The sequence below is a fragment of the Fopius arisanus genome, unplaced genomic scaffold, assembly GCF_000806365.1.
Source record: "Fopius arisanus strain USDA-PBARC FA_bdor unplaced genomic scaffold, ASM80636v1 scaffold00042, whole genome shotgun sequence".
Lineage (NCBI taxonomy): Eukaryota > Metazoa > Arthropoda > Insecta > Hymenoptera > Braconidae > Fopius > Fopius arisanus.
The window spans coordinates 598,891-619,144 of NW_011887781.1; the positions used below are offsets into that span (position 1 = coordinate 598,891).

Below are 20,254 nucleotides of genomic sequence, written 5' to 3' on the forward strand. Positions count from 1 at the left end.
TTTATTGTATCGAACATTTGAGAAAAGTAAACGGCATTCGGAGCGTGAGAAACATGATGACCTGCAACGTTCACCTCTTGGAGCAGAGGAACTCCTGGACTCTAACGCACAGGAAAAAAATATTCCCATAGTTATCCGTTTGAGTGTTGAAAAAAAAAATCACGTATCATACCAATTAAGTGGAAACATGAAAAGCAAAGGCACCGGGGCACACGTTAACGAATCCATCAGCTATTTTCTAGTCTCCATAACTCCAGCATATAATAGGCTTAATGGGTTATTCAGTTATGAATATTTTTTCCTCTCTAACTTTGTGGTGAATATTAACGGAATTTCCTTCTCACTTCGACAACTTTTTGCTTATTGTTTGATACTTGTGAAGTTCACGTTTGTCCCGGGGAAAATACGTGATTCGACTTCGGTCCTTTCACATTTTTTTTCTCCTATTGCTGGCATCAAGTCAATCCGTTCCCTTCACTCGATTCAACGATTGCAGGAATGGATGAGCCACCTGAATCCTACGAGAACTACCCAATGTCAAGACCCCGGGGAATTTTCACATCAGTATTCGATTGATTCGAGGAATGGGAAAGCCTTGATAATTTTTTTTAATGCACCTGACAACTCGGAAATCTTCAAACGCGCGTCGATCAATGCGTGTCTGATACAATGGAATCCTTGGAATTCTATTTCGACTACCCATTTAGAAACTTCTAAGTTTAAAATGCCTTTTTTCGAGTTTCTCTTATTTTTGCTCAAATGAATATTTTAATCTACAATTCAATCAGCTCTCATTATTTAATTCCTCCAGACAAAATTTTATAGTTAGGTTAGAGTTTTCCTCTAAGCACAACAAATTCAGAGAAAAACTATTGTTTAATATTTAAACAGCATCTAATGATTACTAAAATGATGTCAAATTTTTGTGGTTTAATGGATTTAAAAAAAAAAATTAATTGAACTCAATTGGTGGATTAATTCCTAATTGATAAAGCTTGTTTATTAATGAATTATAAATAAATAAATTAACTTCTTACCTGTCTCTGTAGAAATCGTTTTCCTGATGAATTACGAATAACTTATAATTTATTGCACTTGCGTCAGTAGATAAAATTCAGGTTAGCACAGGTAAAACACTTGTTCTCACAATTTCACACAAAACACTTCTCCACTATCACGTATTCAATAAAAACGAGAAAAATGGCACTGAATGGTATTGAATAGTACATTTCAGATGAATACCACAACCGATAATTGACACACTGTGTAGGCACCATTGACTGAATCAACACTAAACTAACTAATTACGACAGTGCGGGTAATTCGATTGCGATCGTACGATTAATTGTACGTACAGCAGTTGCTCGTTATCTTTTGTCTCTTCTCTCTATTAGTGATCGGATAATACAATACATACTAGAAATTCCCTTGACTACCGTTGGATTCGTCGCATTGGTTGATACGATACCCTATGACAAGTACTTTTGAGTACTTGCCTTCAGTCTCACCTTCTGTCATAGACAAAGTACTATTTAGAATGAACATTTGCCACAAAGAGAACAGACTAGAGACTAGAGTAGAGGCTCAGTCAAAGAGGATTAAATGAAGATTATCTTTTGTATTACCTGAGTTAGCTAATAAATATTTAACCAGTTCTAACCCAGAAGAATTCATAATATAGTAAGCCTAACCAGAATTACTATACCATCATTGGGTGCCGCTCCCTCTTTCTCTTGGGGTGAGGTACTACAATGCCGCTGGGGTCACTCAAACCCCCAGACCTGAGCCTGTACTTCAGTCAATCCTCTTTGGATTTACCTATGAGAACTTATTGCTTGTGTTTTATTCTGTTGCCTTTCGCTATTGCTTGTACTTTAGTACTTTGTGCCACCTTTTGGGCCCATTCCTCACAGATGGAGTTACTGATTTGAGAATTATTTTTGAGGTTATAACACCCTCAGCGTGTGCTCCCAACTGCTCCCAAGCCTCTGAATCGGCAAAGTAATTTCAATCCTATTTTTCTACGATTAATTTACGTCCTCGTCATGGAGTGCGGTGACTTCTTGGAATTTCAGGTATTTTTCTGAGAAAAGAGATGCCTCCAGATTTTTTCGGTTCTCTTTTCCTATTTTTATTGGTGGGTTGATTTTTTGATAATTATGAATTAATTAATGTTCGGCAGGATGCACTCCAGAAAATGCGACAGATAGATGATAAAATAATTTACCTGTTGAATACAACAATTCCTACGGAATCGTTTAAGGCTCAGGTAGATGCAACAGCGAGGTGCAAGGATTTATTTCATCAGATTCAGACGGGTCACTCGCAACGGGAGATAGCTATTAAAAAATGTCTCAATACAACGCGAGACAAAGTGAAGAAGTTGAAGGATCAGAAGGATAATAATCCTGATGATATTTCCCTTCTGAAGACCCTTAGGAAGGAGCAGAACAATCTCCGGATGCTCGAGTCTGAATTGAGTGTCGAGGAAGTCGTCAAGAGCCGCACGAGCAAAGTCTACCACGAGAAATGTCGGGGGTTCTATAAACCGAATGAATGAAACATTTTGTTATTCTATTGTTTTTAGACAGACTTCGACTTGTTTTCGTGGATTTTGTAGAAACGAGTTGGCCTGATAGATAAATAGAAAATATTTCGTTTTGATTCAGTGCAGAGGTGGTGAAAAACGATAAGCCGAATTTAACATTTTTCATATCGATTCATCTCGTAACCCATTGATTCCATGTGGAAACGTTAGAGACCTTTTTGGGAGCTGATTTAATTTCTGACAAAAAAGTCCTCTGAGGTTTTCTTCTGTGAAATTAAGGGTGTCGGAGAGCAATCCATCTTTGATGAGATCGTAAAATTCAATTTGTCGATTTTCCACTTTTTTATTGAATTAAACCTCAAGATTCTTCCCCTGGGGATAGTTGATTACTTTTGCAGATTTTTCCTGCATTTGTCGACAAAACATAGGAGGAAGGTGAAATTCATTGTTATCATATGTTGTAAATACAAACGGATTTTTAAGGAATTGTGTGGATGTTTTTTATGAAGAGAGGGGATGATTTAATTTCCTCTAAAGTGGCGTTGATTCCAATGATTGAGAATTGAAAAAACCAGTTTGATTTGTACATAAAATATTTTCAATAGCCTAATATCAGTAATTGAAAAAAAATTCTTCATCAAAACAGTGAGAATTACCAGAGGAAGCATCACTAGGGAGGTACTAAAAAATCAGTTAAGGATTGGACGATTATTGTGTTTTTTTTGCTGAATCTTCAGTAAGTTTCTGACGGAACTCTTCGGTTATTTGTTTGCGATAGTCTTCGCGAGTATAATCCAAGGTTTTCGCGTGTTCCTGCTGTGCCTTTTTACTTGTCACCACAATATAAAAGGCGTACAGTATCGTCACCACCATCATTATATTCATTGCACGAATTCTCGCTTTACTCATTGCACTCTGCATTATATCGTCTCTAAAGAATTAATGAGAAATTAGTGGCTTATTTTGCCTTGCACCAATTCACTATGGAATGGCGTAATAATACAGAACAAATACCGAACGAATTGACTAACTTACGGGACATATTGTGGCACTTGATCTTTGGTAGGAAATTTCTTCATCGTCACAAGAATCCATTTGTCAAAATTCGTGACTTTGTGTTTAAAAGTCCCTGGAATAACAACAGAATATGAAGTGAAATTACAAGCGGTTTTCCGCGTCTTTTTTATATTTTAAATACCTAGCACAGTATTTTCATCAGTTTTGTTTACTGTGGGTTTAGAATCTCTCAGGAGTCTGCTGGATGAAAAATTCCTGAGAGGTTTCAAAGAATTCGTGGAGCGGAGGGAATTCCGCAGGAATCTGCCAAAATCAACAGGTTAGGATTTAATTTCCTTCTCCAAGATAATAGCGAATGGAAAAAATCGAGAATATGGATTGAATAGTGAAGATAAAATGCTCTAAGGCCAATAAATTGATGCTGACCTGCAAGTCACCAAGTGATTCATAATATCACGTCAAAATAATATCAATGAGATTTTTTGGAGCCGAATGCTGACTGCACATCAGCTGATTGCTGCCGCTGCTGTTGCGCAGGTCCATATGGACAGCTCTCTCCACCTATCGTTTCCTCGTGAAACATAAATTCTATCGGAGGAAATTTGCAACGTGCAGAGTTACCTCAGTGTTTCATTTTTTTTTTCATTCCGTCTTACCTGGATTTTTACTCATGAACGAGCAATTACAGGGAATAAAAAAATGAATTAGGTCACCGGTATTATTGAGTCTAATATTGTAACGTCAGGTGAAATATTGAGTGGAGAATTTAAATTGTTGATTGAGATTGAAAAATTGTGGGTGATTCATATGCAGAGATTTTTGACAAAGTGCAAAACATGGCTGAGAATTTGGGGAAACGACCGTCAAAGGGAATTTTGAAGACTTCGAGTAGTTTTGACAGCCACGAGGCACCGAGGTGAGTAATGTTTATTTATAAATTCAGCACGAGAAAATGTCATGGGAGTATATTTTATTTGGTTATCTAGACCGAACAAAGAAACAAAGTGGGATGAGATGAATATCATTGCTACACTGCATCCAGCAGACAAGGATTATGGACACATGAAAATTGAAGAGCCAAAAACTCCGTACAATTATGAGGGATTTGATAATAAGCACGAGGACGATGAATTGGACTCCTCGGTTATCACTGACAAGTGAGTGAGCGATGATTTATATTATTTAAATAATTCATTGGAATTAATTCCATTTGCGAATTCGATCGATGGGTCTCTCGCATTTTTATGGATTTTTCTTGGGTTTCAGACTCGCCAGGAGCAGCAAACCGAAAATATTTGAGGAATCGAGTGACGAGGAGGATGAAGAGACTCCAGAGGAGCGAGGTAACATTCCATTTCAATGATTGAGATCTATTATTAATCTGGGAGTGGGGAAATTAATCCGGAAAATGAAATGGGAGGGGCTGAATAGTCATTTCAAATTAAATAGGTAGACTACGTGGAAATTTTCCACTGGATATTTACTCAGAAATTACCTTGCCCCAATTAATTTCGATAACGAAGTGGTAGTCGCCTTTTTAAGGAACATCAATAATTGATAAAACTAAAATTAAACTCGCCTGGGTTTGCCACTCCGATGTTAATGAAAAATGAAAAATGAAAAAAAAATTTAATTACTCTCAGAGAAACGAAAAGCCTTCGAGGCGAAGCGAAGAGGTCACTACAGGGAATGGGAGGCAGTCCAGCTGGCTCGGAAGAAACTCCTCGAAGAGGACGAGGACGAGGACGATGACGAGGAGCTCGATGACAGTCAACCTCGAGACGAGGAGAATGACAGCATCCCCGATAACCAGAGTGGCACCCTCCAGAGCACAAAGTGCGTGTCCCCTTGTGAAAGTGATACTCAGTCGGGATTAAATTCACCACAATAAACTCTATCCCTCGTTCTGCCAAACTCCCCAAGATGCATTGAATTTATTTTCACTCCTCGACGTAAAAAAATACAGGTGTAATGCATAATGAGGTAGTTAATAGCAGCGTAATTAATTAAAATGGACGCTTCCATTCGAAAAACTTCTTCCATTAAAACTTGATGCTCGTTTTACTAGAGGGCAAGTTGTATAACGCAACGAAATTAGACTGAGACATTTGAAATTGGGAAGAAAATGTTTCTCTTCGGGAAATTCATTACTAAATTAACGTACATCTGTAATATTGACTAATTAGACTGTATGATTATTTATATTTTCATTTTTGCAGAATTATTGTCGAGTAATTACGTACATGAGTAAATTTTACGAGTAGAGTATCTAGACAGAGGTAGAGTTAGAGTGAATAATTGTGAAGAGATTATTAGGAAATCAGAGCAGAACAGATGAAACGAGTAGATGCTGGCGATAGAATAAATTAGAAGTGGTAGGTAATGATAATTTTATAATGAATAATTATAAAATTATTTGATTAAGGTGAGTTGTTCCGTGAAATTCGGTGGAGTCGATCAAAATATCGTAATCGATATTTCGTATATGTTGATCGATAGTATAGGATGTTGTATGTGATAAAAATTTGATGGATTAAGGATTTATGGTAGATTATTCGTTAATTTCTGTCGATCGTGGAGTAGCATGTGATGTATTATAGTAAAATGCTTTGCGATATTTTCGAAAATTGAGAGCATATTTTTCACCCATCCTTTGCCGACAATTTGAATACGTTAATTTGCTAAATGTGTACAATAAATGAGTCAATAGAGTTATTTGTGATTGGTGAGAGGGAATTAGTGGCCTGTTGTACAGTTTGAGTTCCACACGCATTGATCATCTGAATCATTTGAGATTACACTCGAAAAAATTTGGCTGAATTTTCGGAAAAGTAGAAACATCTATAGAATCTTAGGATTCTACAACTGAAAATTCAAAAAAAATCTGACCGAGAGGAAGAAATATGAATACAAATAAAAGAAAATTGAGGAAAAAATTTTGAAGAGTGTAATATCCCCAGAATAACGAACAGGCTGGAATATTGAGTATCAGAGATTGACAGTTTTATACTCGACCATTAGCTTTAGAATCATCACAAAAAAAATGACCGATAAATATGACGAGTATTGGATTATCCAACAGGATGGGCTGCTCAAGTAGAAAAGGGACCTCATGTCTGGGCTGTTGCTCGTCACGTAGAAGAGGAAGCCCGAGGTCGGTCTGTTGTTGTGGTGGGTTATCGTCGTACCGTAAAAAATCTAACGAATGAGAAGAAAATCGTCCAAGCGAAAGCAAGAAATATCATCTCAATGTTCTAAATCAAAAATCATGTAAATGCAACGTGTAATAAAAATGTCATATTGATAGTGTTACATCGCCGTCCTTGAGATTGTAATTGAAATAGAAAAATTCATTGTCACTAGCTGACTGGCCTAGACTGTCCAGTTAGGGCCGGGAACATTTTACTCCTGAGCAAGAGATTGTGTTCACTTGCACCTGATTTTTTAGATGAAGCGCAGATATAAATTAGAAGACATGGGTGTCGTTATCCACCAGTGAATATTTAGGTATTGTATGATTCATTTGTAATGATCAGATGGGATACGAAATGAAAGATTGTTCAATATTGTATGATGGAAAATTGAAATATAAATTCAACATAAAAAAATCAAATCCCTGACATTCCCACATTTTTTAAAAATTACTGCAATCGCTTTTGGGTCTTTTTAGGCGCTGATTTCATCGAGAAGAAATCATGAGGTAAAACTCAATTGTCGAATTTTCGTTATTACATCCGTCAGTACTGTTGAGTCATGACCACCTGCCTTTTCAAATTCATTTTTTTTATCTCAACCTGTCCGCACTTATCTGTATCCATAAAAAAACGTTTTGTTATCGATCCCACGGTTTCGTGAATATAAAGCACAAATATCTTTCATCGTGATACATTGCGTGTGGCTTTCCACTTGGACTAATCATTTTTGCTAGTGCACTGACCAATACTCGGTAAAGTGCTCGCAGATAAGCCCTCGACCGGTAGACAAGTCATCGAGAACACGCGCAAGTAGTTGGCTGTTAACTTGCAGGTGATAAGCAAGTCATACTCTTACCCAGAATACAGTGTCTTGTCAATGATAAACAATTCAGTACTCGGAATAACAACTGCCTTGGGGAATAAATACGTTACTGAGAATAATTAAATCCGTGGAATTCATAATTCATCGGTGGTAATATTCCTGCAATAATATTCGTAACGACTTTGTTAGTAATTAATGTGAATTTATCTTTGTGCCGACGATTTCTAAGGAGGTAAATCACTAGCTCGTTACTAAACATAATAATAATTATTTAATCAGCCGTAAATATGAAGGACTTAATGATGAAAAATGAATTGAGAATTCAATTGACAATTCAATTCGTAGAGAAATTGAAGTGATGATGTGGAAATTGGATCCATTGCGAAGGGGAGATGAACGAATCGGAGAAGTGCTGGGGACTAGAGTATATTATAATTATTACAATTGAAGGGGTGTTATCAGTGAATTAGAGTCCACTGTCAATCATAGATAATGATCGGTTTTTTTCCGCGATCGAAATTTTTTATTTTAATTTTTTTTAACTGAGTATAAAATTATCGGACCCGGGCGGTTATCGATACTCCCATTACGTAATCATGAGACATTGGAATGGGCATGAAATGTACCGAGAGAATTGGCGGTTTCAAGGTCACATTAGTTGATTCGTATCATTGTCATTGCTCGTAATATATTCCGTTCATTACTTTGTTGTCAGTTCTCCGCTTATGTCCGGTATTTTGTTGTTTCACTAAACTATCAATAAAAATTCCAATTCTCAATAATTATAGATTTTTTCAAAATCAATAATTCATTTAATTGTGTTTAATGAATTTTGTGATGATCCGGTAATTTTTCATTTGTGAGTCGATCTCATTATTCTCGGTTGTCGATTAATTCTGTTCAACTCGTGGAATCAATATTTATTTAATTGAAGATCTACGATGAGTGTTCGAGGATTGACCGGGGAATTGAGTAAAGTAGCAAAAAAGGAACTCAAGGAAGACGAGAAACGGATTGTTGAGCATGTGAAATATATCACGGAGTGGCTGAAGAAACAGCCGCACATAAATGCTCGGGTGGATTCGCAATGGCTTGTGGCTTTTCTTCGAGGGTGTAAATACAGCCTGGAGAGGACCAAGGAGAAACTTGATTCATTTTATACAGTAAGAACGCACCTTCCGGAGCTATTTCTGAAGAGAGATCCCAAGGAACTGATTATTCGAGAGGTTCTTGACTTGGGGTGGGTACATCACTTACGACAATCGTTATCCCTGAAATTATCGAAATCCAATCTGATCATTCATTATCGGTTCTTCTCGATAATTTATCTAATCGATCATTGAGAGTTCAAGGGGCAATGTCACATGCTTAATTCTCTGCTGGTTTTTTAAAATATTTTTACAAATAATATTAAATTGTTTTTTTTTCCTGTGGTTTTGAAGAATTTACTTGCCACTGCCTGATCCAGTGACCCCGGATGGTCCCAGAGTGATTCTAATGCGACCCTGTCAATTCGACGGGAAGAAATACACTTATGCTGATATCCTCAAAGTTTGCTTCATGATCATGGATTTTCTACTCCTCAAGGACGATCGGTAGGTCAACAATTTCCTCATGACGACAACAATTGCATTCCCGCACGTACGTTACTCATGGATTGTCCATCGGGATAAAGCAGAAAAAAAATGAAATAATGCATGCAATGTCCTTGGCGAAATGCAAGGCTCAATGTTGCAGGTCAGATTAGCGTTCTCGATCTAACTGGGAGCAGACTTGAGCACGCGAGCCAGTTAACACCGTCCCTGATGAAGAAAACTGTTATGGCCTTTCAGGTAAAATTTCACTCCGACCCGGGGGGTAATAGCGCCGTCGAGTAATTGTTATTGATTTTTTTTTATCTCAACATTGGTTTACAGGAAGGATATCCCATAAAAACCAAGACTTTGCACTTTGTCAGTCCACCACCAACGTTCGATGTTCTCTTCTCTGTCTTCAAGACGTTCATGAACAAGAAGTTGAAAGATAGGGTGATTTTTTAAAATTTTTAAACTGGTGTTGAGGCGCCTCCAGGGGAAAATTTTAATCATGGAATAATGAGGATTGGTTCTTGCAGATAATGGTGCACAAGGATCCAGAGGATGTCTTTGAATATATTCCAAGGCACGTCCTGCCATCAGACTACGGTGGCAAGGCGCCTTCTGTAGCCGATCTAACTCGTAAGTCATGAGCATCAAACTGATCAATTGAATTCAAAAGATTCTGCAATGAATCTTTAGAATTGTGGGAATTTTTATTTCAGTGCAATGGAAGAATGCTGTGCTGGACCATCGAGACTGGTACCTGGATGATGGTAAATATCAAGTTGATGAATCAACACGTCCAGGAAAAGCGATAACAACCCTCGACCTCTTCGGCATGGATGGTAGCTTCAAGAAGCTGGAATTCGATTAAACTCACGATGAAAATTTGCCTCTATCATTCACACGCTCAAAGTACATGGTACTTCCACAAACATGTGTTCACCACTCGTAGTCAAAACTCGTAGCTGATCTCGTCAACATTGCGTAAAGGACGAATTACATCCACTACTTTAGCACGCCCACCACGCAGTACAGCGTTACCTTTTCTTCTACTGGAAACTTCAACCCCTGAAGAACGAAAGCTTGTGGGGAAGCTGGTGGAAGCGGGTGTGTCGTGCGTCGTCGGCAAGATATTATTAAGGACGTGCTTGGAATCACCTATCATATAATAACATTATCGTGTCGTTCCGTACGACACGATCCCGAGGACGACGAGTGGACGGGCATTAAAATGAGGAGGAATCTTGGTGAAAACGACTACGTGGGTAAATTGTCTCCTCCTTCATATTATCAATATCATTCGGGAAAAGATCCACCGTGGGAAGATTCTCACATTGATAATTCAATCCCAATATTTTTAACATCATCCCCATCTCTCAATTTATATCAAACAATAAATCGACTTGGTATCACCACTGGTGGTTGGACAGGAAGAGACCCTTGAAGATAGTAGCCCTAGTTGCAGAATTTCGCAACAGGTGTCAGTTTTCGTATCTCTGTTGTATTTTTATCAATTATTCAATTCCTCATTCATACCTTGCCCGAATAACAATATTTTCCATTATTATTTCGTTTTATTCTCCCACTAAATTTCCTCAATAACTATTCGAATTATCTCATAAGATATTCCTTTAGAATGTAATTACTATTTTTACGGGAGCTTACTTTGTGCCAAATGGAATACGTGTTGAATAATAATGAAACAATAAGAAATAAAAATGAGTGAAGATAATTTCTATTGCTCAATGTTTCAACTACATTCCTCGCATTCCTAGCATCTCTTGCATCCCTCACATTTTTTCCTGATATTTTTCAGCTGAGGAAAAAAGGCATTTTGAGTTATTTTTTTAAATTTTTCAATGAACCTTTTCTGTTGATGTGGAGCCGCAAAATGTTTTCATTTGATGAATTTCCTGAATTGTTTTTGGAGGAATTAATGTTGATGATGAATGATATGGTATCACTGGAGTAAGTGTTGTGGTAGCAAGAATGGAAGTACGATGTGGGCGTGGTGGGGCGGAAGTTCACGTGATCCTAGCATGCCACCCCTTTATGCTACATGGTCTACCTGGTGGTTGTTGGTGATTGGTGGAGCTTGCAGCGCACCCCGCATTGGTGTCCCCGTCTTCATTCTTCATTCATTGGTGATCTGCCCTAGACAAGTGTTGAGAAAGATGATGATTGACTATTGCATCCAGAAAGATTCACTCATTGCTCATTAATCTGTGGTTTTTTCTGTTGTTTTTAACGAATAAAACAATTAATCACGATGAGACAATTGCATGCACTCGAGGATGATTGAAGACATCTGGACTTATCATGACCAACGGATCATTCACAGACGACTGGACATGTCCTTGAGGCCCACGACGAGGCGTTAACATTCCAGTGTTATTTCCGTATGGCAAAACGCGTTAAGTACGTTAAAACGAATCGCTCAGGTGTTTCGTATGTCTCGTACTGCGTTGACCTCGGTCTCAACTACATGTTTCAACTCTGGTGATAGTGTACGCGAGCTGGCAACTAATGTGACACCAAAACTCCTGAGGAATCTCCACGATAAACACGAGAATTTCGGCCCGACGAGATGGAGAGCACTCGGACAAATATTTACACCACTAATTATCAATGCTCATTGCAACTCGAAATAATCCGAATAAAGAGTGTATCATGTTGAGGAAATTATCCAATGCTTTGGATCTGATTAATTATTCGAATTATTAGAATCATTGGAATTATTAAAATTATTATAATGCCCCAATGTCTGGCGATCGTGCTGATTGAGAGATTACGCTAGTGGCATGTGGAATTTTCAGATGAAAAAAAAAATAATATTGTGGAATGCTAATTCTCAACGGATATGACTACAGCTAGTCTGGAATGCTGAGGCTATCGCATATTTCACGGGGAATTACTCGCATTGCGTAACCACACGCTCATCTTGTGGTGAAGTGGATCACCTGTGACATTCCTCGCAGGGGATTGCTTATCCAGTTTTTGCGTGATAATGCTAATGACTCTGGCGATTGGAAAAGTAGGCGATTGAGTCGGCCGTAATTATCAATCTATCGGTCTTTTTATTTTTCATCGTTTCTCGGAGTAGTTGCAGAGGTGAAAGTCATTACATATGCACCATGTGGCGGGCTTCCAAGATCGTAAGTGTTTTAATTGATCCTCGAGGGGCTCGAATTTTTTTTTTCCGGATGCACATACATCTTGCTACGTGTATTGGCAGACCTAGTGGCGCTGGAATGTTACGCTGACATAATGAATAGAGTTAATACTTCATTTTAAAATCAGAATTGATGTGCCTGTCGATATTAAGCGGTTGACTCTGATGTTAATTATCTGGGCGATTTTAATAAAGATATCGTAAACCAGTATTTCGTTTTGTATTCCCTCTAGGGAATTACCTATTTATCATTCAAATCTGCCTCTCACGTTTTTAAATATTGCTGCGGAATTTGACCCGAAAAAAAGAATGGTCAATTTAACTATGAATTATTCCGATAGCGCAACTTTTATGGCTGTTATTATGCGCAGGATAAAAATGATAAAATAATTCTGTTGAAAATGCGTAATTGGGTGGTGTAATTCCGTGGAAGGCCGAGTAATGAAAATATCGTATGGAGAAGTCGGAAGCCAAAGGGACTTTATGTTTGGCATTGCAATTGGCCGTGTCCGTGATTCTACACGTACCTTTCGGTGAACGTTAACTCGTACTGTACACCAGACAAATACCAGGTAAATATCGAGAGTGGGGTTTTGCAGGAAGTTAATGCCAGTTGCAACTGTTAGTTGTATACAAAACCCCACCATTAGCTCACCTGTCAGTCAATTGGCTTAAAAGGCACTGTACCGAACCATTGAATACTCAGTTCGGCACTCCACGTGCCCGACACTCGTGGTCTGTATCCAATTATTTTTTCTTCATTTTTCTATTTCCCATTGAAAATTCAATATTTCCGAATCAACAGCCCACGTCTCACCGACAAATTCATTGATCATTTTGTCATTATCTCTGACATACGAGAAGTGAAGATTTTTCAATGCAATACGTAACGAGTGGTAATTGAAAAAATGCATTTGAAGAAAATATTACGATGTCTGCGTCATACTGATGAACCTCCAGTCGCTTTGGACATCATTGGTGGGAAGGAAATTGAAAGTCAACGGAGTGTTTCTGAAAAAGGCAGTCAGTGGTTGCAGTTTACTGCAGCAATCAGCGGTAAGCTATTGAACATTTGCTGATAGTGGCATTGAGGAATGTTTAGTGGAATTAACGGGCACTGGGTCACCATTTCCAATCGACTCGATCACGTTAGTAGTGAAAAAGATTCACTGCTATGAAATCAGATCAGAGATCGAGTCGAGGATATTATGAGAAGTATAAAATCATATTGGAAATAAAAACGGAGTCATAATGGATTGAGACGAATACAAAAAATGGTAATGCGCGTGAGATCTGTAACTCGTTTGCGTAACACAAATAATTGGATCCACATAATACATATTTCACGGTACACGTTCGGTATGATCTGTCAGTGCAGACGAATTAGACTGAAAAATCGATGGATCATCGACTTCATGGATGGATTCATAACGATTCAATTTTTGACGGTGAATTTTACGAGCAGAATAATTCAGTCGCGAATGGAAACCGGAGATAAGTCGAATTTAATATTTTTTTATTATCAATTTATCCCGGGGCTTTCGATTTATTAATATTCAGAGAGAAAAAAAATATTCTTACACTTCACCCTGAAATCAGCGTTCTCTTGCGGTCTCTATTTTTTATTTGATTGAAAAAATCGACCTATCTTTATCGCTCTGCTATTAAATTGACACGCGACAATTCCACATGTGAGGAAACAACTAAATAATTGCGCAATGCAAAAGATCACCATCGACACTTGATTCCCTGAATGCTAAGTTACGTGAATCAGAGAATAGCGTTTAATTACATGAAATGGATTGACTAGCTGAATCGGCCGATTACCCCTTTCAATCAGAAAATAAATAAATCGGTGATGCAACGATAAACACTAAATATTTCCTGTTTCCATTAACGTGACACCGATCGGAGAATTTTCGCAATTGGCAAGCCGTGAAATTCGGTAATAATTTGTAGTCGCGACACGTGATGTGGGCGCAATGAATATGCAGAGTTCGAGGAAAAGACTGTCATAAAAAATTTGCGATGTGATTCTAATAATATTCCCGCCAAGGAAAATGAATACAAGTGAGACAAGTGCGTTCTAATTACCGATTCACTCCGAGATTTCCCCTTTCAATCATTTCCCCCTGAATTTACCACTAAGAGTCACGGAAATTCCGAGTCTTTTCCCCAGGAGTTTCTTTGAAATTCTTGTGTGATCGATGGACAGGAGGATAAATGTGCATTTTTTTTTGCCAGCTTGCCTGGCTGTGATAGGATGTGGTGGTCATCTCGGATGGACATCTCCAGCTCTGCCCTACCTCACTGGCCCAGAAATGGCGAATCCGATAACGAAGGGCGAGGGTGCCTGGGTGGTTTCCTGCTACACTATCGGGGGAATCGTAGGTTCTCTCCTGACACCACTTGTCCTGGACAGAATCGGAAGGAAGTACTCGCTGCTGACCTTCGCACTTCCCCAGGTCGCAGGTTGGGGTCTGATAATCGCAGCTAAAAAGCTGATAGTCCTCTACGTGGCGCGTTTTATCGCTGGAATCGGCCATGGTGGAATTTTCAACTTGATCACCATTTATCTCGGTGAAATAGCCGATAAGAATATCAGGGGAGCCCTCGGTACATTTCTCAAGGTCTCAGCCAACATTGGAACACTCTTTGTCACAGCTGTTGGCGCTTATATGCCGTATTGGCAATTAAATCTCGTCTCGATATCCGTGCCCATCATCTTCATGATCACATTCGCGTTTATGCCTGAGACCCCGTATTTTTACCTGATAAAGGGAAGGACCTCGGAGGCTGAGAAAAGCCTCATGACCCTGAGGAGACTCAAGAATCCAGAGAGCGTGCGGGAGGACATAAAAATAATGAAGGTAAGGAGTCCGACAGCTGTTTATTTTATTTCTCTGAATTTTCCGGAAAAAGGCTTTGATGTCTCTCTTTCTCTCTCTCGAAAAAGAGTCCAGGAAATTCCAAAGTTTCTCGGGAACTCTAAAATTTCAGATTAACAAATAAAATTTTTCAAAGTCCCAACACTAAATCCAGTCCTTAATGGTGTTGACAGCAAGCCGTTGAGGAAGGGGAGCGCAACAAGAAGAACCTTTTCAAAGAGCTCGTGCGAACGCGAGGCAATCGTCGAGGTCTCCTGATCCTTCTTGGCCTGAAGGCAACACAACAGTTCTCAGGACACATGGCACTTGTAGCTTATACCCAGGAAATCTTCTCCCACAGTGGCTCATCCTTGCCACCGGAGCAGGCAGTTGTTGTCCTCGGTGTATGCCAATTAGTCGCTGGTTTTGTAGCAGCTGGACTGGTTGATCGTCTCGGTAGACGATTCCTCATGTTGCTCTCAGGTCTATCAGCAGCAGTGGCTCTTGTAGCCGTTGGTGTATTCTTCTACCTCAAGTATCATCTCCAGGCGGATGTCTCCTCCATCACGTGGTTGCCGATAGCAGCGCTGATTGCCTACGACGTAATGGAAGTACTCGGTATTGGTACACTGCCGTACGTGCTCCTCGGGGAATTATTTCCAACGAGTGTCAAGGGCACTGCTGTCGCCCTAGGTATTGTCGTCGGATCGGTATTTGCGTCCCTCGTTGGTCTTGGATTCCAAGCGATGAATACAACTGTAGGAATTCACTGGACATTCTGGATATTCGCTATATGCTGCGCCATCGGGACTTTGTTCGTTTATTTCATAACACCTGAGACCAAGGGGAAGACCCTCGAGGAGATTCAGCTCAAGCTCAATCCACCCAAGAGCTCCCAGCCTGCTTTACCTTGAATTATGGGGCTTTAGAGATTACTCAGATATCTGTGATACATGTTCTTTAATAAATTATTTATTTTTTTGATATTATGAGGGATGTTCGGGATGACGATCTGTTCAAGTCTTTCATATTGCAGGAATTTTAATAAATACTGTTGTGAAAATAATCTCTCGTCTTTATTTATCCTGTTCTTCGTATTCTCATATCTATGGATAGACGTGCTCATCTCAATTGTTGCATTTTGTCTACTCCTCCGCGTATGTTCTAGCAATAAATAAATACAAAAGAATTAAGATATTTCTATCACGTAGAATATAGAGTGAGGAAACAGGCGGAATTTATGAAGTCCTCCCAGAGGGCCATCCCGAAAATGGGAATCAACTGTGCCCCTGGCATGGCGGATAATTTAATCTCGAGGTGCCTTAATTCCCATCTATATTTTTCGGTGTTCATCTTTGTTTCTCGCATGTAATTTTTCGTTATGATTTTCGTGATGATATTTTCCCAGTAAATCAGTCTCGTTTTGTTTTTAACGTATGATAGCTGGCGTTGAGAATGAGTAACAATTACCAGGTGACCTCGGGTGTTAGAATTATCTCACATCAGACAGCAAAACTAATTGATGACGTTAGTGCGAACGATCAGAATCTGTGGAATGTTAGTTGGAAAAATCCAACTCGAAGGCGTTAATTTACGAGGTTTGTCATTCCCAGTTATTTCTTCATTTTTTTTCCTCAGTACCTGTTTATTACCTGTCTATAACGAAGACAATCGATCATTATGCATTTGTACGTGCAATTACGCTGAATGCTTCTATATTATTTGATTGCGCATTTCATTCGGCTTAATCGTATCGTTAAATTAATCGTACAGTGTAATTTTGCGGAGGGTAATCTCGAGAAAATAGCAGCATGCAGTGTCGAAAGTGTGAGCACTAGCCAACGAATCAAGGATTTAGCTGGCTCAGGGTTATAGCTGGTGCCTTAGAATTTAACACCCTCACGGCTTTTACTCTCCATCCCCCTGCCCGCCCCTGATTCGATTCCACTGGCTCGTGTGGTTTTTACGATGGCATCCTTGTCACCCATTTCCTCAGGTTGACCAACCACCATCTAATTTGTACGTGAAGCGAGGAAAAAATGGGAATAAAGGGAGAAGAAAAAAAGCCTTGGGTACACTACATGCCATGAACTGGGTGGATTGGGTGGCTCGTTTCGAGGGCTCGTATAACAGCCACCAGCGAGCTTAACTCTTGGTTTCAACGTAAGACGCTGGAAATCTGGGGGAAAACTACGTACTTACCCTCAATAAGCCGAGGGGTTGGGGGGATGCCGGTGTTTCATGTCGAGACGGCGTTAAATCTAGTGAAATCGGGGCTCGTGAATATACCGGTCATCAGAGATGATTCTTATATTACGACTAATTTTTTTGTTTCTGCAAAAATATCTCCTGACTGAAGAGGAATAGCAAAATTTTCGTTACTGATTCATCTGTAGATCTCGATGAGAGCCATAAAAAAGGTATCAGTAAAAATTTCGCCATCTGATCGAGATGAAGAGATATCGGTGAAAAATGAAGCGATTAGTTGAAGCAACTTGTTTCCGTGAATGTTAAATTTTGTTGGGACGTCTAACAGTGGAGATTTCTGAGTCTTTTATACGGCTATTGGCTTTGGGGTTGGCTTCACCGTTGAAATAAAGAAACGTTACGAGATAATAAAAGAGAAATCTCATTCATAACTTTCGCTTTTAATGCATACGAAATTATGCTCGACGGAATGATCTCGGAAGCTATACCGCACCTGCATTTTCATCTGTTCCTTTTGTATAATTACCCATTCTCCGGTAGCACACGGTACATTGAGATTCAACCCCGGGGAGAAAACGAGGCATTGAAGACGAGATGTGCCGCCCTCTCGAGAAAACACCCGGATAATGTGTACTGGAGTCTCTAGGTTGTCCCACCAGTTCTTATATTAGCATCTGGTAATGGGCCTGTCACTACTCTTGCCTCCTGGCAATCAAAGTACCCTCGAGTTGTACAGCCTCTTCAGATGTGTACGAGGAAGTCAAGCTTAAACCAATTTCTAAATTTTTCTTGTATTTCTCACCATCGCGCTGCTTTTTCTCAACCCCCCGTGAACAATCTCGACTGACTCGTTTCAATTCCACTTGGTTAAGGAAAACTCACCCAGTTATGACGTGCCTTTATCCATTCAAAACTTTTCTACCAAGATTCACCACTCTCACCTCCTCTATTTCGTTTATTTCATTCAGAGGAGGCGGGGGCAAAAAGGGCTTGAATAATTTCCGGATGAGGGGTGAGGATTCATTTTCTCCTGGCACACTCTTGACTCCCCTCGTACCAGGGAGCACCGATTTCTCATATCGGTGGATGAAAATTTTCGTTGTAGCGGCATTCTGCCAGCCACCCTGGCAGCTTATTGAGGTAAGTACGTACTTGGTTGTAACTTCTTCGAGGGATTCAGCCAAATTTCCTTCACTATCTTATACACCTATTTTTCTTCACCCGTTAGCCCCATGCTGGCGATTTTTAATTATCAATTAATCCACTCGGAATAACAAGGGTGAATAAGTACTGAATTATGTCCTCGTGAAGATTGTCAGCATCTGCATGGAATAGATACGAGTATAATTTCACGCTCCATACAGTTTTCACCGAGCTAATCCACGTTACGACCTAATCCGACGTAATCGAGCCCAGGACGATCGATTCGGGTCGCGTCTCGTCTCATCGGCCCTCGATTCGCGCGAGAAAGGAAACTGATACGTGTCCCGAATGGAGTATGTGCACGACCTTATAGACCACGGGTGGAATGGACGTGTCAAAGGACACCAACAGTGAAAAGGGGGATGCCAGGGTCTCTGACACTCGTGTAAGAAGCCAGGTCATCGTGATCGGACGATCGCGTGACGATAAAAATCTCATGGGTATGGGGGTGATAACGCCTCATCGAATAACCATGCAAATGATATCGCTCCGTCATATCACACCTCTTCGAGATCACCTTCGCTCCGTGAAAATTCAACTTATAAAATCCAATTAGGGTGGAATATTCGGGAGAAAAATGTTTTTTTTTCTTTAAATTATCGCTGGAATTTTAAACAAAATTTCACTAATTGTCCCAGAGAATGTGGAAAATTGATAAACTTGAGGAGCAGGAGAACAGAAGCCACCGAATATCAAGAAGTCAGATGAATGCGGAGTGGGATTTTTTTCAACAATTTTACGAGAGGACCTGTGCGTTCTTCTCGTTTTGGTTGTCTTCCGTGACATGAGGAGGAGAATGAGGATGAGGGGGAGGACGAGGTGGAGGAGGTGGAGGAAAGGTTACCGCGGCCGTGGCAATAATAATAAATAAGACGTGTATCACTTAGGGTCGCTGCATCTGGAATTCCGGGGCGACAGTATTAGATATTGGCTTGCCGTAACCCAGAGCTCCAGGGGTAAAGGGAGGAAAATATGGAGAGTATACTGGCTTACCTCACCCTCACCCTCATCCTCTACCACCGGGGGATGTACACCGTGTGTTGTCTATGGGTTTACTCTTGTTTCCGAGGAGGCAGTGATCTTAGGCTTGCGTGGGGGTATCCTACAGGATTCTGATCACCGGGAATATACATTCGGCCACGTATGCCGGTTATGTCTTCTCCTGGGGATTTTTTCCTCCACCACGTCATATGGTTTTTGAATTAATTCTCAAGATGGGAATTTCACCGTTGAATTTTAACAAAATGAGATAGTGCTTTTTCATCGAATACTCCGCGCATCAAAATCTCACCCCCGACTTTTTATTATCAGCCCTTTTTTATTATCACCGGAGAAATAACCGTAGACTCGTAACAAACGTCAGCAGTTACGACAAAACTTATATTAACTTTTTTTTTTCACCCCATTTTTCCTCATAATTCATCGACGAACGTGCGTGTCACCGGGAATATGAGGCGGCGTAATGAGGTGACGCGAGTCGCGAAGAAGTTTTTGAAAGGAGAATAAAAAAAAATGGAGTGACATTTTAGAATGCAGGACCATTCACTGCGGGTGTCAACTATTGTGGCACTTGGGGATGGGCTTAGAGTGGGCCCCGGAAAGTTGTTGAAATAATTTTTTTCTCTCAACCCGTCACGAGAAC

The 20,254-nt window shown here is 39.8% G+C and overlaps 5 protein-coding genes across 9 annotated transcripts; 4 read left to right on the plus strand and 1 right to left on the minus strand.

Moving 5' to 3' along the window:
• The first annotated feature begins 1,922 nt into the window (after nt 1–1,922).
• Nucleotides 1,923–3,034, plus strand: Ccdc58 (Coiled-coil domain-containing 58). The gene is made up of 2 exons (XM_011305344.1): nt 1,923–2,075; nt 2,183–3,034. Exons 1-2 carry the CDS (start codon nt 2,046–2,048, stop codon nt 2,558–2,560), a joined length of 408 nt encoding a protein of 135 aa, XP_011303646.1. The 5' UTR covers nt 1,923–2,045; the 3' UTR covers nt 2,561–3,034.
• Nucleotides 2,867–4,096, minus strand: LOC105266886 (protein FAM162A). Its single transcript, XM_011305343.1, has 4 exons — nt 3,992–4,096; nt 3,747–3,868; nt 3,584–3,677; nt 2,867–3,479 (listed from the first exon to the last, which is right to left on the minus strand). Exons 1-4 carry the CDS (start codon nt 4,012–4,014, stop codon nt 3,257–3,259), a joined length of 462 nt encoding a protein of 153 aa, XP_011303645.1. The 5' UTR covers nt 4,015–4,096; the 3' UTR covers nt 2,867–3,256.
• A 71-nt stretch (nt 4,097–4,167) lies between these two features.
• I-2 (Inhibitor-2) lies at nt 4,168–6,609 on the plus strand. Its single transcript, XM_011305346.1, has 4 exons — nt 4,168–4,481; nt 4,552–4,722; nt 4,832–4,908; nt 5,209–6,609. Exons 1-4 carry the CDS (start codon nt 4,402–4,404, stop codon nt 5,454–5,456), a joined length of 576 nt encoding a protein of 191 aa, XP_011303648.1. The 5' UTR covers nt 4,168–4,401; the 3' UTR covers nt 5,457–6,609.
• An 827-nt stretch (nt 6,610–7,436) lies between these two features.
• On the plus strand, nt 7,437–10,894 carry LOC105266889 (alpha-tocopherol transfer protein-like). Of its 4 annotated transcripts, none has more exons than XM_011305348.1 (7): nt 7,437–7,732; nt 8,517–8,822; nt 9,025–9,177; nt 9,306–9,414; nt 9,499–9,609; nt 9,696–9,798; nt 9,882–10,894. In XM_011305348.1, exons 2-7 carry the CDS (start codon nt 8,524–8,526, stop codon nt 10,031–10,033), a joined length of 927 nt encoding a protein of 308 aa, XP_011303650.1. In that variant the 5' UTR covers nt 7,437–7,732; nt 8,517–8,523; the 3' UTR covers nt 10,034–10,894. The 4 variants fall into 4 exon arrangements, with proteins under 4 accessions (XP_011303650.1, XP_011303651.1, XP_011303649.1 ...); XM_011305349.1 differs by having other exon boundaries at nt 7,437–7,591; XM_011305347.1 differs by having other exon boundaries at nt 7,439–7,814.
• Nucleotides 10,895–12,984: 2,090 nt separating this feature from the next.
• Nucleotides 12,985–16,252, plus strand: LOC105266890 (facilitated trehalose transporter Tret1). 2 transcript variants are annotated; one of them, XM_011305352.1, is made up of 4 exons: nt 12,985–13,069; nt 13,140–13,390; nt 14,579–15,204; nt 15,396–16,252. In XM_011305352.1, exons 2-4 carry the CDS (start codon nt 13,243–13,245, stop codon nt 16,113–16,115), a joined length of 1,494 nt encoding a protein of 497 aa, XP_011303654.1. In that variant the 5' UTR covers nt 12,985–13,069; nt 13,140–13,242; the 3' UTR covers nt 16,116–16,252. The 2 variants fall into 2 exon arrangements, with proteins under 2 accessions (XP_011303654.1, XP_011303653.1); XM_011305351.1 differs by having other exon boundaries at nt 13,027–13,390.
• Nucleotides 16,253–20,254: the final 4,002 nt, after the last annotated feature.

What these genes read in the sequence shown, in the direction of transcription:
- Ccdc58 (XM_011305344.1), top strand. Translation starts at nt 2,046, where the DNA reads ATGGAGTGCGGTGACTTCTTGGAATTTCAG. An exon ending in GTGACTTCTTGGAATTTCAG is followed by an intron (nt 2,076 to 2,182) that starts GTATTTTTCTGA and finishes AATGTTCGGCAG; the next exon opens with GATGCACTCCAGAAAATGCG.
- LOC105266886 (XM_011305343.1), bottom strand. Translation starts at nt 4,014, where the DNA reads ATGAATCACTTGGTGACTTGCAG. An exon ending in AATCACTTGGTGACTTGCAG is followed by an intron (nt 3,869 to 3,991) that starts GTCAGCATCAAT and finishes TGATTTTGGCAG; the next exon opens with ATTCCTGCGGAATTCCCTCC. An exon ending in TGATGAAAATACTGTGCTAG is followed by an intron (nt 3,678 to 3,746) that starts GTATTTAAAATA and finishes TTGTTATTCCAG; the next exon opens with GGACTTTTAAACACAAAGTC.
- I-2 (XM_011305346.1), top strand. Translation starts at nt 4,402, where the DNA reads ATGGCTGAGAATTTGGGGAAACGACCGTCAAAGGGAATTTTGAAGACT. An exon ending in GACAGCCACGAGGCACCGAG is followed by an intron (nt 4,482 to 4,551) that starts GTGAGTAATGTT and finishes TTGGTTATCTAG; the next exon opens with ACCGAACAAAGAAACAAAGT. An exon ending in TCCTCGGTTATCACTGACAA is followed by an intron (nt 4,723 to 4,831) that starts GTGAGTGAGCGA and finishes CTTGGGTTTCAG; the next exon opens with ACTCGCCAGGAGCAGCAAAC.
- LOC105266889 (XM_011305348.1), top strand. Translation starts at nt 8,524, where the DNA reads ATGAGTGTTCGAGGATTGACCGGGGAATTGAGTAAAGTAGCAAAAAAG. An exon ending in AAACTGTTATGGCCTTTCAG is followed by an intron (nt 9,415 to 9,498) that starts GTAAAATTTCAC and finishes ATTGGTTTACAG; the next exon opens with GAAGGATATCCCATAAAAAC. An exon ending in ACAAGAAGTTGAAAGATAGG is followed by an intron (nt 9,610 to 9,695) that starts GTGATTTTTTAA and finishes TGGTTCTTGCAG; the next exon opens with ATAATGGTGCACAAGGATCC.
- LOC105266890 (XM_011305352.1), top strand. Translation starts at nt 13,243, where the DNA reads ATGCATTTGAAGAAAATATTACGATGTCTGCGTCATACTGATGAACCT. An exon ending in GTTTACTGCAGCAATCAGCG is followed by an intron (nt 13,391 to 14,578) that starts GTAAGCTATTGA and finishes TTTTTTTGCCAG; the next exon opens with CTTGCCTGGCTGTGATAGGA. An exon ending in AGGACATAAAAATAATGAAG is followed by an intron (nt 15,205 to 15,395) that starts GTAAGGAGTCCG and finishes TGGTGTTGACAG; the next exon opens with CAAGCCGTTGAGGAAGGGGA.